The sequence below is a fragment of the Ochotona princeps genome, chromosome X (assembly GCF_030435755.1).
Source record: "Ochotona princeps isolate mOchPri1 chromosome X, mOchPri1.hap1, whole genome shotgun sequence".
In the NCBI taxonomy this organism is placed as follows: domain Eukaryota; kingdom Metazoa; phylum Chordata; class Mammalia; order Lagomorpha; family Ochotonidae; genus Ochotona; species Ochotona princeps.
Genome location: NC_080865.1, coordinates 44,705,119 through 44,721,768, shown reverse-complemented (window position 1 = coordinate 44,721,768; position 16,650 = coordinate 44,705,119). Strand labels below are relative to the sequence as shown.

The window sequence follows — 16,650 nt, the reverse complement described above, 5'->3', positions numbered from 1 at the left end:
CATCTAGATACTTCTGTCCTGAGCCCAAACAGGAATTTGAATGAGGAATCTTTCAATGGATAATGCTATGGTTGCTGTAGCTCTGTGAATTACTGTGTAGTTACAGGATAACTCCCTTTTATCCATTACCCCAATCCTAATGCTTTTAGTCATCAGTTGATAGGAAAGATATTACAAAAACAATGTCTTAAAATCAAACAGCTTCTAACAGCTTTTAAAGAAAAGAGGTATATATGTTGTATAATTGTCATAACAGCCTTACTTTTTATCTATTTTCTATATATATATTTATATATATAATTATATATTATACACACATACATACACATATATTCCTAACCTATTTATATTAAAGCTGCAGTATTCCCCCCTCCTCCCCACTTTGATGTATATCTTACTACTACATTCATTCTTGTTCTCAAAAGAAAGTGTTTTCAATTGTGACACATACACATGTATGAAATCACTCATTTCCTACTAGTCCCTGGGAACAACAGCTAGAAAGGCATCCTGCTGACCAAAGATGTTGCTAATAACCACTTTTACTACCTCCACCATGTAATTTCGGATTCCATAATTTTTACCAAGTTGTTTATGAATCATTATTTCAGAATAAAAGCTAAAGTAATCATTCTCATTTAAGAAGCTATTCCCATAATGGAATATTAACATTGCAATACAGTAACTAAGTTCAAAATAACTGTATAGTTAGGCAGATTTTTTCCTTAGCGGGTGGCCGTGTTCTTAATGGCTTAATTCTGCTTTTCCTGCAAACCTTTGCACCTATGGAAGAAAAGAAAAACACCACCACTTGAAAGGCCTTTGACTTTTAGGTCTAATCACTGCCACATGAGTAAAGGGCTCTGCTTTGCTTGTTTACTTATGAAGGTGTTTTTTCATTTTATTCCAGTGTCAATGAGTAGTGGCAATTCAAGGATACAGTTCAGTGTTTGAATTTCTCTAGTGATCTGAGACCTTACGAGAACATCACTTGTCTACACTTACAGGGATGACTATCCTAGGTAACAAAAGTTATTATAAAGAAATATGTTGCAGGTTTTTAAGTCAGAAAAGGAATAGAAGTACACACATTGGGGGCTTCATGAAGCCTTTCTCTAGATCAAGAATACTCACTTCAGCTATCGGCAGAAATGATTGAATTACCTGCTGGGCATGCTGGAGGAAACCATCCTCATTAGGATAGTAGGTTAGACAAGAATTTGACCTCTTAGTTTTTTGGTTCTCATGAGTCGTTTATCTCAGAATTTGTTGAAAGAGTTTCTGGATTCCTGGACTCCATTTCGGGACACTGATTAAGATTCTTTGGCAAAAGGCTTGGCAATATGCATAGTTTCAATTTTTGAGGCAGTCGGAAATTTGAGAAAAAGTGTTTTAAAGAACAGAGCTTTTGTCTGGGAGTGCAGAAACTTGGGTTCAGGCTCCATTGCTTCCATAACTTTGCTTGGTAGTCCTTATCAAACCAATTGCCTTCTCTGGGCCTCAATTACCCCTCTGAAAAATGAGGTTATAGTAGGTGATCTCTGAAGTTTTACTTAACTCATTGATTTTCATGAAATCTGCAGTTTAGTTTCTGGTCTACCAATCTGCTGAATGATCTTCACTTACTTATTTAACCTCAAGAACCACTCATCTCCGTCATAACTTTTGTGAAACCCCAGAGTACAGGAATGGAACCCAGCTGATTGCAGTTACAGGATTAAGCCAGTAATTAATGTGTAGTAAGACCTGGACTTAGTTAAAGCCCCACACTTCCTATCTCAATCACTGGGATTAAAAAAAAAAGGTAAAGATCCCTGGAGTAGTTAATACACTTAACATACTGCAAAACGTAAGGGTTTAGGTCTTAGGTGATCCAAATTGGTTCATTTCATTACCATTAATGTGCATAATGAGGGGTAAATATAAAATAATTTTTCCCTTATCTCTTTAAAGTTCCCGTATTTCCATTACATGCTGAAAGAATCCAATGTAAAATGCTCTTATAACCCCTCTCACTTACATAGTCATAAAATTTTTCCTTTATAAAATTCAAAAAAATCAAAGAAAAAATCTTAGCAAGTATTAATATATAAAGAAACAATATAAAGGTCTTACCTAAAATTAAAATATTCTAACAGTTCACAAAAGTTAGACTCTGGAGGAAGAGGCACTTTGACAGATTGATAATGAAAATGCAAGTCAAGTACAACTTTTTATTATTATCATTATTTTGCATGATATGGTTTTATAGGCATGGAGTTTCTCCTTCACCTTCCCTTCTTCCCAACCTATATCCCACTAACACTGTCATTCCCCATATTATTACAATAGTATAGTCCCTTCATCAACAGTCATAAGTCCAATATTTTGCTACTTAGTTTACATTTTTTTAAAGATTTATTTATTTTCATTGCAACGTCAGATATACAGAGAGGAGGAGAGACAGAGAGGAAGATCTTCCATCCGCTAATTCACTCCCCAAGTGACTGCAACTGCCGGAGCTGAGCTGATCAGAAGCCAGAAACCAGGAACTTCCTCCAGGTCTCCCACACAGATGCAGGGTCCCAAGACTTTGGGCCGTCCTCAACTGCTTTCCCAGGCCACAAGCAGGGAGCTGGATGGGAAGTGGAGCTGCTGGGATTAGAACCGGCGCCCATACGGGATCCCAGCGCATTCAAGGTGAGGACTTTAGCGGCTAGGCCACCGGACTGGGCCCCCTACAAAATTTCTTAATGACAGTTTGTCAGTATCTACCAAAGGGCATACCTTTTGACCTGGTGTTCCACTTTAGGGAATTGATCTTACAGCTATTTTTTGCTCATGTGTTGATTACATAACAAGGGTTCTTATAAAGCTCATGAAATGTGTTTATTTTTTTTTATTTTTTTTTTAAAGATTTATTCATTTTATTACAGCCAGATATACACAGAGGAGGAGAGACAGAGAGGAAGATCTTCCGTCCGATGATTCACTCCCCAAGTGAGCCGCAACGGGCCGGTGTGCGCCGATCCGAAGCCAGGAACCTGGAACCTCTTCCGGGTCTCCCGCGCGGGTGCAGGGTCCCAAAGCATTGGGCCGTCCTCGACTGCTTTCCCAGGCCACAAGCAGGGAGCTGGATGGGAAGTGGAGCTGCCGGGATTAGAACCGGCGCCCATATGGGATCCCGGTGCTTTCAAGGCAAGGACTTTAGCTGCTAGGCCACGCCGCCGGGCCCAATGTGTTTATTTTTTTAAAAAAAAAACCTGCATGGATTTCATTTTTATACCAAAATAAACCTAAATTTTATTTCCATTTCCATGAACTTTTTGAAGTGTCCTCATATATAAATTATTCATTGAAATATTATTTGTATTAGTAAGAGAAAGGAGAACAAACTAAATTTCCAGAATAGTCAGGTGAAATTTAGTACATTCATGCAATAAAATTCCATGCAGCAATTTTGAAGGAGCGTTAATAAGCTTACCCACTCCAAGTTAAATTAAATGAAATGATCATCAACTTAGGGTAAGTGAACAAGAAGGTACAAAAAAGTGTGTGTGGAATGATATTACCTGTGTAAGTGCACTATTTGGGTGATTTTATGTGTATAAAATCTGAAAAGCTACACTGTAAAGTCATATCTTTGTGGCATTGCTTACTTCCAAGGTAGGGATCTGGGTGGCCAAGAGAATATGGAATTTTTCTTCACAATGTATTATTAAATCTTCAGAGTTCGAAGCTTATGAATATATTACTTTTTAAAAGCAATACAATGATAGTGATGGAGTAATAGAGACTACTATATCCAGATGTGAAGATATATTGCAATATGCATCCCTACTTCCAAATCAAAGGTGGACACCTAATGAAATTGTTGGGCTTATCTACACAATGGGACGCTGAACTGTCTGACATTGTCTGTACCAGCAATGTCGTGGCACGCTTAAATAACAGACTGATGGAACTTATGACTCCTTAAGGACTCTACTACTGTAACAATATGTACACATTGGGAAGATCAGTTGGGAGTGGGAAATTTGAGGGATGGGGAATCCCAGACTCTACGGAATTGTACCATACAATTAAGTGTGTGTGTTAGGATGGAGAGATGCGTTGTGACATGTGTATGTTGGGGGTAGACATTACCTTTTGCTTTACATGCTTTAATTTTAACATTGGATTTCATACAAAAGCCAACTATATCTGAAAGTCTTATTCCATGGGATACAGACAGTAATTTTTTTTTTCAGTGCAGTCATAAATACACAAGAGACTCAGCCTTATTAACTTGATCTCCAGTCACAGGATTCCCTTGAGTCTTTCTGATGGATTAATAAGACTATGCCATTCAAAAATTCGGAGTAAAACAATGAACTCAATCATATCACCCAAATCCTCCATATCAGAAGGCTTATACAAGAGGCAGAGTATGAAAGGGGGGCGCTTGTACAACTATTTCAAAGATATAACTCACACTTCAAAGTGTATAGTCTTTGAGGTCACTGAAAAAAAAGCAGATTTAAAGCCAGAAGTTCAATATTTAACCCACTACATTATCAACTAGCTGTGTAACTTTTGGTTAGTTATTTACCTTTTATTGTTAATCAACTAATCCTATCCTATTGCATCGCTCACAAAATTATTGGGAAAATAAAATGATATACAAGTATGGTATAAACTCTAAAGTGTTGTGCAAATTATATCACATTTCAGCATCTATGGAGGCAGAAATAATGACAGCTGACTAAAGTAGTTTCCCCTGCAGTATTATAAAGGACAATTTCCGCTTTATTCTCAGGATCACACAGCAGCTTTGAAGGCTTATAATGTTCAGAAAGTTTCTAGTTCAAAATTTAGCATTTATACTGTGTCTCTGTCACTACATGTACCGATTGTAAGAATTGAAATTTAATAATTATACTAGAGAATATGTGGTAATAGGAAAACAAAATAGAAATTTGTCATTGAGTTTTGTCATTTTGAACTCTTAGAAGTGGATAGAATGCTAGTGTGGTGTAAACACTGATTTTTTTTTTTAATTTCAGTTATCTACCTCATACTTTACCATGCCATCTTTGTGTTCTTTGCTTGGACCTATTGGAAATCTATCTTTACACTCCCACAGCAACCAAACCAGAAGGTAAGAATATTGTTCACTTACTCAAACTAGGAATAGAGGAAAATAGATATGCCTATAAAGCAAGAAGAGAAAAAAGAAAAAAAAACCCATCTGTTACCAAAGAGGATTTAAAGAAGAATTCTTAGTGATCAAGGTGAACTTAAAATAGGCTTTTGAATGAGTTTGTGAAATCACCAGTCTTGGCAATCTGTAAGGCAAGGAAACCACTAACTGCATTGGTGAAATAATTAGAAAAACAAGCAAACAAACAAAAAAACAGAAGTTGGATTCTGAAGCCTTATCTAGATCAATTTTATGGAAACTATAGTTTTGTTATCCAGATTCTGGAAGACAAATTGAGGAAAAAAATAATTCAGTAGTTCAACCAGTTATTTTGAAATTTGAATAGTTCTCTTGAATCAAATGTTTCAGTTGGGCCTGGCACAATAACGTAGTGGTTAAAGTCCTAGCCTTGAACGCGCCCCGGGATCCCATATGGACGCCAGTTCTAATCCCGGCAGCCCCGCTTCCCATCCAGCTCCCTGCTTGTGGCCTGGGAAAGCAGTTGAGCACGGCCCAAAGCCTTGGGACCCTGCACTTGCGTGGGAGATCTGGAAGAATCTCCTGGCTCCTGGCTTCGGATCCGATGAGATCCAGCCGTTGCGGCCATTTGGAGAATAAACCATTGGACAGAAGATCTTCCTCTCTCTTCTCTTCTCTGTATATCTGCCTTTCCAATAAAAATTTTTAAAAATCTTTTTTTAAAAGATTTTATTATTATTGGAAAGCCGGATATACAGAGAGGAGGAGAGACAGAGAGGAAGATCTTCCATCTGATGATTCACTCCCCAAGTGAGCCACAACGGACCGGTGCTGCGCCAATCCGAAGCCGGGAACCAGGAACCTCTTCCGGGTCTCCCACGCAGGTGCAGGATCCCAATGCATTGGGCCGTCCTCAACTGCTTTCCCAGGCCACAAGCAGGGAGCTGGATGGGAAGTGGAGCTGCCGGGATTAGAACTGGCTCCCATATGGGATCCCGGTGCATTCAAGGCGAGGACTTTAGCCGCTAGGCCACGCCGCCGGGCCCTAAAAATCTTTTTTAAAAAAGTGTTCCAGTCAACTTTGGAAGAGTTCATGAAGTAATTTGTGTTCATGTCATTATAATGTGTAACTACTCTAAACCAGATCAGTTTCCACAGTAGAAATAAAGCAGCAGCAGAGATGCTAACATCTTCCAAATATGAAGAGACTTCAAAAAGTTCAAGGAAATGAAGTTGAAAGATAAATTTATTTTTCTACAAAAGACTTTGGCGATCTGTCTATAGCTTTTTTGTAATACATATTTTCAGTTAATATTTGAAGACCACTAGTACAAAGGAAAATACTGCAACCTTGATGGATTTAAAATGGTAAACAAGAAAATAAAATTAAATTCGGAGAAAGGCAGTAATGCAGGCATTGGACAACATAACAGATATAAGATAAAAAGAAAATAAAGAGCAAAGTAGCAAAAATTTTTTCCTAATGAATAATTGCTTGATTAAACTAAACACTTAAAAGGTTAAGATTCACAGAATATGGGCCTGGCATGATACTTGCAAGTATCATATTGGTGTCAGTTCATTATCCTGGCTGCTCCACTTCCCATACAGTTCCTGGCTGGGAAAGCAGCAGGGGAATGGCCAAAAGCCTTGGGATCCTGGCTCCTGGTTTCGGATCAGCTCAAGCTCCGGCTGTTGTAGCAATGTGGGGAATGAACCAGTGAATGGAAGCAATTTTTCTCTGTCTCTGCTTTTCTGTGTAAATCTGCATTTCCAATCAAAATGAAAAAAATCTTGAAAAGAAGAAAACTAGGAAAAATTAATGGAACATATACACAATTGTATGATAATAGACTTCAGTATTCCATTTTCAATAGCTGGTAATGCAACTAGACAGAAGATCAATACAAAATAGCAGATGTGAACAAGACTAAGCTAGCTACATGTAACACACCAAAAGTCAGCAGAATGCACATTGTCCCCAAGTGCACATGGAACGTTCTCCAGTATAGACCATATATAATGGAGTTTAAAAAGTTCATGAGAAACAGAATCAAAAACTGTCTGGTGCAGAAAATTTTGAAACCCAGCCATAGTTTTTTTTTTTTTAAAGAGGAAATGTTTCTCTTTTTAAAAAAGGATTTATTTTGTTTTAATTGGAAAGTCAGATATACAGAGAGGAAGATCTTCCATCTGATGATTCACTCCCCAAGTGACGGCAATGGCCGGTGCTGCGCCAATCCAAAGCCAGGAACCAGGAACCTCTTCCAGGTCTCCCACACGGGTGCAGGGTCCCAATGCATTGGGCCATCCTCAACTGCTCTCTCAGGCGACAAGCAGGGAGCTGGATGGGAAGTGGAGCAGCTGGGACATTGACCAGTGCCCATATGGGTTCCCGGAGCATGCAAGGCAAGGACTCTAGCCAATAGGCTACTGCACCAGGCCTTATTATTATTATTATTTTATGATATAGTTCTGTAGGCTCTGGGATTTCTCTTATCCCCCTCCCAAATTGCCCCCCACCCCCCACATTGATTTTCCCTATATTAGTACAATACTGTAGTTCTTAAAAATATAGAATGCCTCGGGTCTGGTGCAATAGCGTAGTGGTTAAAGTCCTCGCCTTGCATGTCCTGGGAACCCATATGGGCGGCGGCAGTCTAATCCCGGCAGTACCACCTCCCATCCAGCTCCCTGCTTGTGGCCTGGGAAGGTAGTCAAGGGCAGCCCAAAGCCTTGGGACCCTGCACCCACGTGGGAGATCTGGAAGAAGCTCCTGGTTCCTGGCTTTGGATTAGCTCAGCTCCAGCCATTGTGACCTCTTGGGGAGTGTACCATCGAATGGAAGATTGTCCTCTCTGTCTCTCCTCCTGTCTGTATATCTGACTTCACAATAAAAATAAATAAATCTTCAAAATTATATATAGAATGCCTCACAAATCTGTGTGACATCGTTGCGCAGGAGTCATGCTAATCTTCACTGTTTGATTCCAATTTTAGTATATGTGCTACTGAAGCGAACAGACCTAGGAATAAATTTATGCATAAATATGAAGAATTTCTAAAATGCATTCTCTAAAGTATTGATGAAAGAAAAAATGGAAAGGTATGTCATGTTCATGGATTAGAAGAATCAATATTGTTAAAAATATTATCCGTATTACTCTACAAGTTCAATGCAACCTGTATCAAAATAGCATTGACATTCTTCATAGAACTATAAAGAATACTAGAATTCATATGGAACCAAAAAAATCCCACATAACCAAAGTGATCTTGAGAAAAAAAAAAGTCGAGGCATTTTTGTATCTGAATTCAAAATATCCTCAAATCTATAGTAATCAAAGTAGCATGGTATTTCCGCTTAAAAAAGGCACATAGGGATGTGTAAAATTAGGGCTATAAAATTTTATAAGAAAACATAAGGAAAAACTTGACAATGGATTTGGCGATGATTTCTTGTTTGTGACATCAAAACTACAATGGCAACAAAGAATCGATAAGTTGGATTACATCAACATGTGCATCAAAGGGCACAAATGACAAAATGAGTGGGAGAAGACATGTGCAAATTATATATCTGTTAAGGGATTAATCTCCAGAATATAAACTACAACTCAAGAAGAAAACTAAAAGTCTAGTAAAACATGGGCAAAGGTCCTGAGTAGATATTACTGCAAGGAAGATATGCAAATGACCATTAGCACACAAAAGAGTGTTGATCATCACTAATTATTACGGAAATGAAAGTCAAAACCGTGATGAGATATTATCGCTTCACACTCATTAAAATGTCACTATTAAAAATCAAAATAGCAACTATTGATGAAAATACAGAGAAATTGTACAAGCACAAAAAGGAATAATAAAATAAATTTTAGACTTTTGTATGTCAAACAACATCAAGAAATTCACAAGACTGCCTGATAACTGGAAGGAAATATTTATGTCATGTATCTGACATTTCTCATGTTTTGACTAAATATTCCTTCTTTCAAAAAAAAAAAGAATTTATTTTATTTGAGAGGTGGTGTTAATGAAAGAAGAGCAACAGAAAGTTTCTAAATGGTCAATCTGAAGCCAGGAGCTTCTTCTGGATCTCCCACAAATATGCCTGTGCCCAAGCACTTGGTCCATCTTCTACTGCTTTTCCAGGTGAGAAGCAGAGAGCTAAATAGAAAGTGGAGCAGCTGGGACTTTAGCTAGTTGCTATATGAAGTGCTGGTTCTTCAGGCAGATACTTAGCCTGCTATGCCTAGCTTTGGTACTCTTGAATTTTTATTCTTACAACTCAGCAACAGAAGACAATCCAGTTTTAAAGATAAGGCAAATAAAAATGAGTGAAGGGCTTAAATAGATATTTCTCCAGAGTGTGTAAAAATTGCCAAGAAATGCAAGAAAAAAATTTTGTTTTTAGTGATTTAGACAGATGCAAATCCAGACAAGAACGAGATGCCACTTAATATTTACTAGAATGATCAAAACTGAATGAGAGAATGAATAAATGAATGAATGAAAAATAGCAAATGTTGGTGGGTGTGAAAAAAATCAGAGCCCTCATACACCGATACTAGAAATATAAAGTGGTATAGCTGGCATAGAAAACAATTATACAGTTCCACATAAAGTTTAAAATATCATTCCATGTGACCTGGAAATTTCATTCCTAAGTATATATGCGAAGAAATTGAACAGGTATTCAAACAAGTGCTTATACACAACCATTCATAGCAGCACTGTTTACTATAAGACGAAGATGGCACCAACCCCAATGTCCATCAATGGATATATGAATACAGTAAGTACGGTATATTATGGAAAATAGAATATTAGTCATCCATAAAATGCAGCATGATATATGCTATAGCATAAATGAACCTTGAAAGCATTATGCTAATTGAAATGTTACAGGCATCAAAAGCCACATAATTCCAGTTAAATGCATATACAATATCTAAAGAGGCAAATCCATAGAGACAAAAAATAGATTACGGGTTGCTAAGGTCTGTGTAGTGAGAATGAGGAATGGCTGCTTAGTGGGTGTGGGGTTTTATAATGGCTTATAAGAATGTCCTGGAAATAGGAAGTGATAGCTGTCACACAACAATTTGAATATACTAAATACTGAATTGTGCACTATGAAATGTAGGCTTTACAATGGGATTTTATGTGAATTTTAGCTCAAAAGAGATAATTAAGTGTATACAACCTTAGACAAGCTGCTCAATCTTTTTTTTTCTTTACTTACAAAACAGTGCTATCTATTTTATAAAGTTGTGATAAAAGCCAGATTTAATTATTGAAATACTTAGCCAGAGAAAGTTACAAGCTCAGGTGCAGCATGGTAGCCTAGCAGCTAAAGTCCTTGCCTTGCATGCGCCCCGGGATCCCATATGGGTGCCGGTTCTAATCCCGGCAGCTCCACTTCCCATCCAGCTCCCTGCTTGTGGCCTGGGAAAGCAGTCGAGGATGACCCAAAGCTTTGGGACCCTACACCCGTGCGGGAGACCCGGAAGAGGCTCCTGGTTTCTGGCTCCGGATCGGTTCAGCTCTGGCCATTGCCATCACTTGGGGAGTGAATCATCGGATGGAAGATCTTCCTCTCTGTCTCTCCTCCTCTCTGTATATCTGACTTTGCAATAAAAATAAATAAATCTTAAAAAAAAAGTTACAAGCTCAAATGGTCCCTGAGTGTCACAAGGGTAGGTTCCAAATTTTTAGTTAAGTGGTTACTATTGTTTTTAATTCTTTCTGTGAACCTTGAAAAATAATGTCTTGTCTATCACTTCTGTTTCCAGTTCCACTTGTCTTATACAGATAAGGAACGCTATGAAAATGAAGAGAGACCTGAGGTCCAGAAGCAGATGCTTTTTGATATGGCGAAGAAGCTGCCAGTTTACACAAGAACCGGGAGTGGAGGTCAGTTCCCCCAAAATCAATTAGAGAAGCAGTTTATCAGGGATCTCAGATTAAGTCATGTGTGTTGCCTGGGTAGCTCCTGCCCGACAAATCTCGTATTTGGAAGCCCACTAGGAAGTTTTTATTTTCTTATAAAAATGTTCAACTTCAAATGAAGTTCAAAGATTGTAGACACAATGGATTCTATCACTAACATTTTGCTATTTGCTTTGTCATGTATCTGTTCACATTTCCACCCCTGTATCCAGCTTCCATTAAACCATATTAACTCTTTTGGTGCATTTCAATGTAAATACCAGCCAGCAGCACACATCTTTCTAAATATTTTGTCATTTTGATAAAATTTACATATAAACATCTATACATCATAAGTGTATAATTCAGTATGTTTTGAAAAATTTACACACTTATGTAAGCAAAACCCCTATAAAAATTACCCTCACCCCAGAAAATTCTGCCATACCCCTTTCCAGTTAATTCTCCCCCAACACACATAATTGCTATTCTGATCTCTTTCAATTGTGGGTAGGTTTTGCCCATTCTAGGATTTTAAATTATTGGGATCATACAGTATGTACTCTGTGTCTGGCTTCTTTTATTCAGCATAATTTTTTTGAGATTCATCCATATTGTTGCATATTTCATTCCCTTTATTGCTGAGTGGTATTATATTATGTGGCTATATCACAATTTGTGTTAGCCATTCAATGGTTGCTATATATCTAAGTTGTTTCCAGTGCTTAGCTATTGCTACAAATATTGTTGTCCAAGTATTTGTACAAAGATATGTCTTCATTTTTCTTGGGTAAATATCCACTATGAATTTTACTCTTAGATTTCATCTGTATGGCTATAACAGTACTGGCTCAACCAATCAATTCTCCACATTTTAAAATTTGAAAACCAAGGCTCTTCTGACAAGTCATCCTAATGTTTCTAATAAGGAAGATGTTTCAAGGCTTTGGAAAGTATGCTTATTATATTCATTTCTTCATAATTTATTTCTTCAATAAATATTAATTAAGATACCATGTGACAATTGAGAAGATATCAATGTGTTGTATTAGATGGCATTTATAATTGTTAAGCAATAAAATTATAATTGTTATGCTTTTTTAAAAGTCTTCCAGCATACTGAGGTTTTATGGTTTGAAGTAATACTATATGTGAGATTTTCTTTAAAATGCTAAAGTTAAAGACTAATAGTAGAAATCGGTTAAGCAAAAATGATACAATGTTGATAATTAGTGATTTGGGTAATGATACTTAGAGTTCACTATATTATTTCATCTAGAGTAGTTTCATGCTTGAAATGTTTGTAATACTAATTCTTCATAAGTGTCTATTATGTGTGATGCAATGTCCCAGGCACTAGGAACAGAGTTGAACAGATAGATACAGTCCCATATGGAGTTTACATTTTGATAAAAAGAGGCAGATGACAAATCATGTAATTTTAGGTAGTAGTAAACAGATTACAAACTATGGCATGAATTGGGTTCAGGGATAAACTTATTTCAAATGTTGCTTTTACAACTTCATATTTATTATGTTTTTAACAAATGGAATATTTCCATGTGAACCAGATTTCTGGTTTTTCTTGATAACTCAGATGTTCTGGAAAAATCTAATTTATACTTTTACCAACAAAAATTAGCTAGAACTAAGCAATGACACCCTTTTAAAAAGAGGGTAGGAATGAATTCCCTAAATGCTTCATTCACTACTCACTGTTCCCAGGACCCTTTGAATGTGTTTCTGACCCCATCTTAGAGAATAATTGGAAATTTTTTTTCTAGGAAATGCCATTTGAGCTGAAACCTGAATGATTACATTGAACTAGCTATGCATAGTACAGAGAAACTGTGCATGAATGTTAAAACATTTTTTTTTTTACAAAAGTAAACATCTTATGATTCCATTTTCCATGAACTTTTTGAGGTGTGTGTGTCAGGGTGAGAGAAAGAGAGAGAGAAAGAGAGAGAGAATGAATAAGGATTTGAATCACAAAATTAACAGAAACAGAAAATTCCCAGCTTGCCATTTCCAGGGTGAACAAACCAGGAAAGCTGGTAACCTGGTAATATAGATCCAGTTTGAATCCAAAGACCCGAGAACCAGATCACTAATGGTCCCAGTTAAGGACAGCAGTAATTGATGTCTCAGCTCATGCAGACAGGCAGAGAAAACAAATTTTCTCTTCTCCCAGTAGGTCCACTCTAACTGGGGAGGACAATATGCTTTACTTGGTCATCTCACCGAGACATCCAGACATTAATTTTAACCAAATACCTGGATATCCTGTAACCCAGTCAGGTTGACATATAAAATTAACTGTCACAAATCATCCTTTGTCAATTTAATACCCATATAGAGCTCCTTGTGCTGTGCTTAATCTCCAAGTAAAGACAATGACAAGGACATGATTCTGCCTGACGTGTCACCACTATCGTGCATGCAACCAAAAATACACGCTCCTCTGCCTCAAGGTAAAAGTCCTTGAGTAATATTTATTCTTCTGCTTGATACCCTGTAACTTAAATACTATTTACATTTAATGATTTAAAGCTATACTTAAAAATTTTGATGTAAAGTCATTAATATTATATTACATGAGGAAAATAAAAGAAGAAAATATTTGAGATATACACAAACACATTCTTAACAAAATAAGAAGAAAATTCTCACAGTATGTGTAGTACTTTTTTCTGTAGCTGATCTGATAGGTAATATTTATAAATATTTTCTCTGTTCCTTTTGCCTTTCACAAGCACCTCAGCTCATCATGCTTCTTTGCTTGTTGAGGTGACTCTTCATTCCTGAAGAGTCTGGACCATTTGTTTTTCTGCCTGGATTAGGTTGTTGTAGTTTTTCCATTGACTAGGATGTATTAATACTAAGATACCTTACTGTATCTTCTATATTCAAGACGTGTTCTTCCTAAATTCCACCATGGACTAGTAGTCCAGTTTCCACTTGCGCAGTGAGGATCCATCTTCGCATCAAACATTGCAGCTGATGCTTTGACCTGATGATTCAGAGACATGAGGAGCCCAAAGTAGCTTAATTCCTTTTCAAATGAATTGTTGTACTGTTCAGTGGAAGCATTTCCCCTTCTGGGACTAAGACCTCTATGCCACAGAAACAGGAAGCCAACATTTTGTTATGTGCCAGTATTGTGGCATTTCAGTATTGTGAGATTTCTTTCTCTTCCCCTTCTCCCTCTATGTCACCCTCTATCTCACACTGCCTTTCAAATAAATAAGTAAAACTTTAAAAAAACAATTCTGTTAGAAGAACGCTGAGGATACCTGATTCCCTGGGTCTGTGGATTGTGGCTGTCAGAGAAAGATCATCATAAATAGGTTGCTGATTCTGAGCATATGCAGCCTTCTAGAGAACCTTGCCCATTCCTGTAAGGTAATGTCACTAGGCTCGTGCTGTAACTAACCCTTCAAGATTTTTTCTCCATTCTGAATAACCAGCTCCTCATGATTACTTAAACCAGTGAATTTTATACTCAGTGATTTGGGCTGACTCTTAGACTTCTCTTGTGCTGCACGTAGCAGTGGATGAGACATTTTATAAGTCCACACTTGGATATTTTCATAGAAATATTGCATGCAGAGAAGTCAAATCTGTATTGAGAGTATCTAGTCCAATAAGGACAGAATTAATCTTCCATGATAGAAACAGTTCAGTTATAACAACCTCCTACCAGATGGCTGACCACCTTAGAGTATGCTGCTGTACTAGGGGCTCAGTATTGGTCTCAGATACTGACAGACTGGGCTCTCAACTGTAGCTGTAACCAGGTCAGCCTTGGTGAATTGAAGTCCATGTTGCTAAGCCCATACATAACCTCTATCCCTCCCACCATGACATCTTTGTTCCTGAGTCCATTTGGGAGTGCAGGAGTGACTAGAATAAGAGACTGACTGGTATCCACAGAACAGTTCGTTCTATCCCCTTTCTCTCTCTCTTTTTTTAGAGATTTATTTTATTTTTATTGCAAAGTCAGATATATATATAATATATATATATATATATATATATATATAGAGAGAGAGAGAGAGAGAGAGAGAGAGAGAGAGAGAGAGGAGGAGAGACAGAGAGAAAGGTCTTCCATCCGATGATTCACTCCCCAAGTGACGGCAACAGCCTGTGCTGCGCCGATCCGAAGCCAGGAGCCAAGAGCCCTTCTGGGTCTCCCACGCAGGTGCAGGGTCCCAAAGCTTTGGGCCATCCTCCACTGCTTTCTCAGGCCGTACATAGGGAGCTGGATGGGAAGTGGGATTGCCGAGACGTGAACTGGCGCTCATATGGGATCCCAATGCATGCAAGGCGAGTACTTCAGCCACTAGGCTACTATGCTGGGCCCTCTATCCCCTCTTGGTTATTAAAATCTTTCTCTATTATGCTATGGTCTGAATTATTATGCCCTCCACCAAAATTCGCTGTTTGAAATCCTAAGCCCTAAAGTGATGGTGGTAGGAGGAAGGGCCTTTTGGATCATGGGGCTACAGTTCTTCTGAATAGCAGAATTAAGGTCATAAAAAGGCAACTGTGTTGCCCCTTGTACCATGTAAGACAGTGAAAAGACACCATTTAGGAAATCAGCCCTCACTAGCACCAAGCCTGATGGTACTTTGATCCTTGACTTCTCAGCCTCCAGAAGTTTGAGAAATAAATTTCTTGTGCTTAGAAGCTACTCAATTGTTTTGTGGCCTCAACGAAGACATCTGACCAACATTTGATGAGCATTCACAAGTGAAACAAATATCTCCACACATTTTTTCCAGAGAGGTGTTTCCATATGCCACTTCTTACCAATTTCCCAATCATCTTTCCAAATTGCTGATCACCCAGCCAAACCAGCAGCCACAGCATATGAACTGATGTATAATTGCATGCCTAGCCAATTCTCCCTCCTAGCAAAGTAAACAACTACGTGCACTGCTTGAAGTTCTGCCCACTGGAAGGATTTCTTTTTACCACTCTCCTTTGAGGGATGCCCCCAGAAAAGGGCTGCAGGTGTCCAGTTTCAGGCAGTGAAACTGGTTGTACACAACCATCTGTATTGCAGGCCTGAGCCATCTTTTACTCTGTCAATTGACTGTAGGGAACTGTCCAGTGGGGTAAGTAGCGTCTGAGAGAGAGAAAGCAGGAGTGGAGACTGGGGACCTTTGAGCCAATTCATGTAAACTTTCTCATGTCTTCAGGGCTTGCTGGAATTTATTTATCATATATCTTGCTCATTCTTAATGATGGAGTATTGCTGTACATGTTCAACTTTATGGATTTGTGGGTCAGATAATACCAGTTCTTACTGGGAAACTTGGTAGCCCATGATTATATAGTCTATAGTAAGAACAAATTATGGGTAAAGATCTGTTTCTTAAAAGGAGACATTATTTGTAGGGGGTGGCATGGTTTTGCTCCAAAGTACTAAAGCCCTGTACTAAGAATCGCTTATAGGAACCTTTTAAAGCCCCCAAAAGCAGTCACATCTGCCATAGACCCATCAAGGACCATTGTATCAGCTGAATCATAGGATCTGAGCCAAAAAGATTCTAACATTAGCAGCCTAG

General features: G+C 38.0%; 1 protein-coding gene and 1 non-coding gene across 4 annotated transcripts in view; one reads left to right on the top strand and one right to left on the bottom strand.

Annotated features, from left to right (window-relative positions):
* Window positions 1-16,650, top strand: part of ZDHHC15 (zinc finger DHHC-type palmitoyltransferase 15) — a 110,511-nt gene that overhangs the window by 31,233 nt on the left and 62,628 nt on the right. For all 3 annotated transcript variants that reach the window (XM_058659051.1, XM_004592769.3, XM_058659052.1), the window contains exons 3-4: window positions 5,025-5,119; window positions 10,939-11,059. In XM_058659051.1, coding sequence (XP_058515034.1) covers window positions 5,025-5,119; window positions 10,939-11,059 — 216 coding nt within the window. The remainder of the gene's footprint in view (window positions 1-5,024; window positions 5,120-10,938; window positions 11,060-16,650) is intronic.
* On the bottom strand, window positions 8,058-8,162 carry LOC118760530 (U6 spliceosomal RNA). Its single transcript, XR_004996837.2, has one exon. It is a non-coding gene; the product is annotated as a U6 spliceosomal RNA (small nuclear RNA).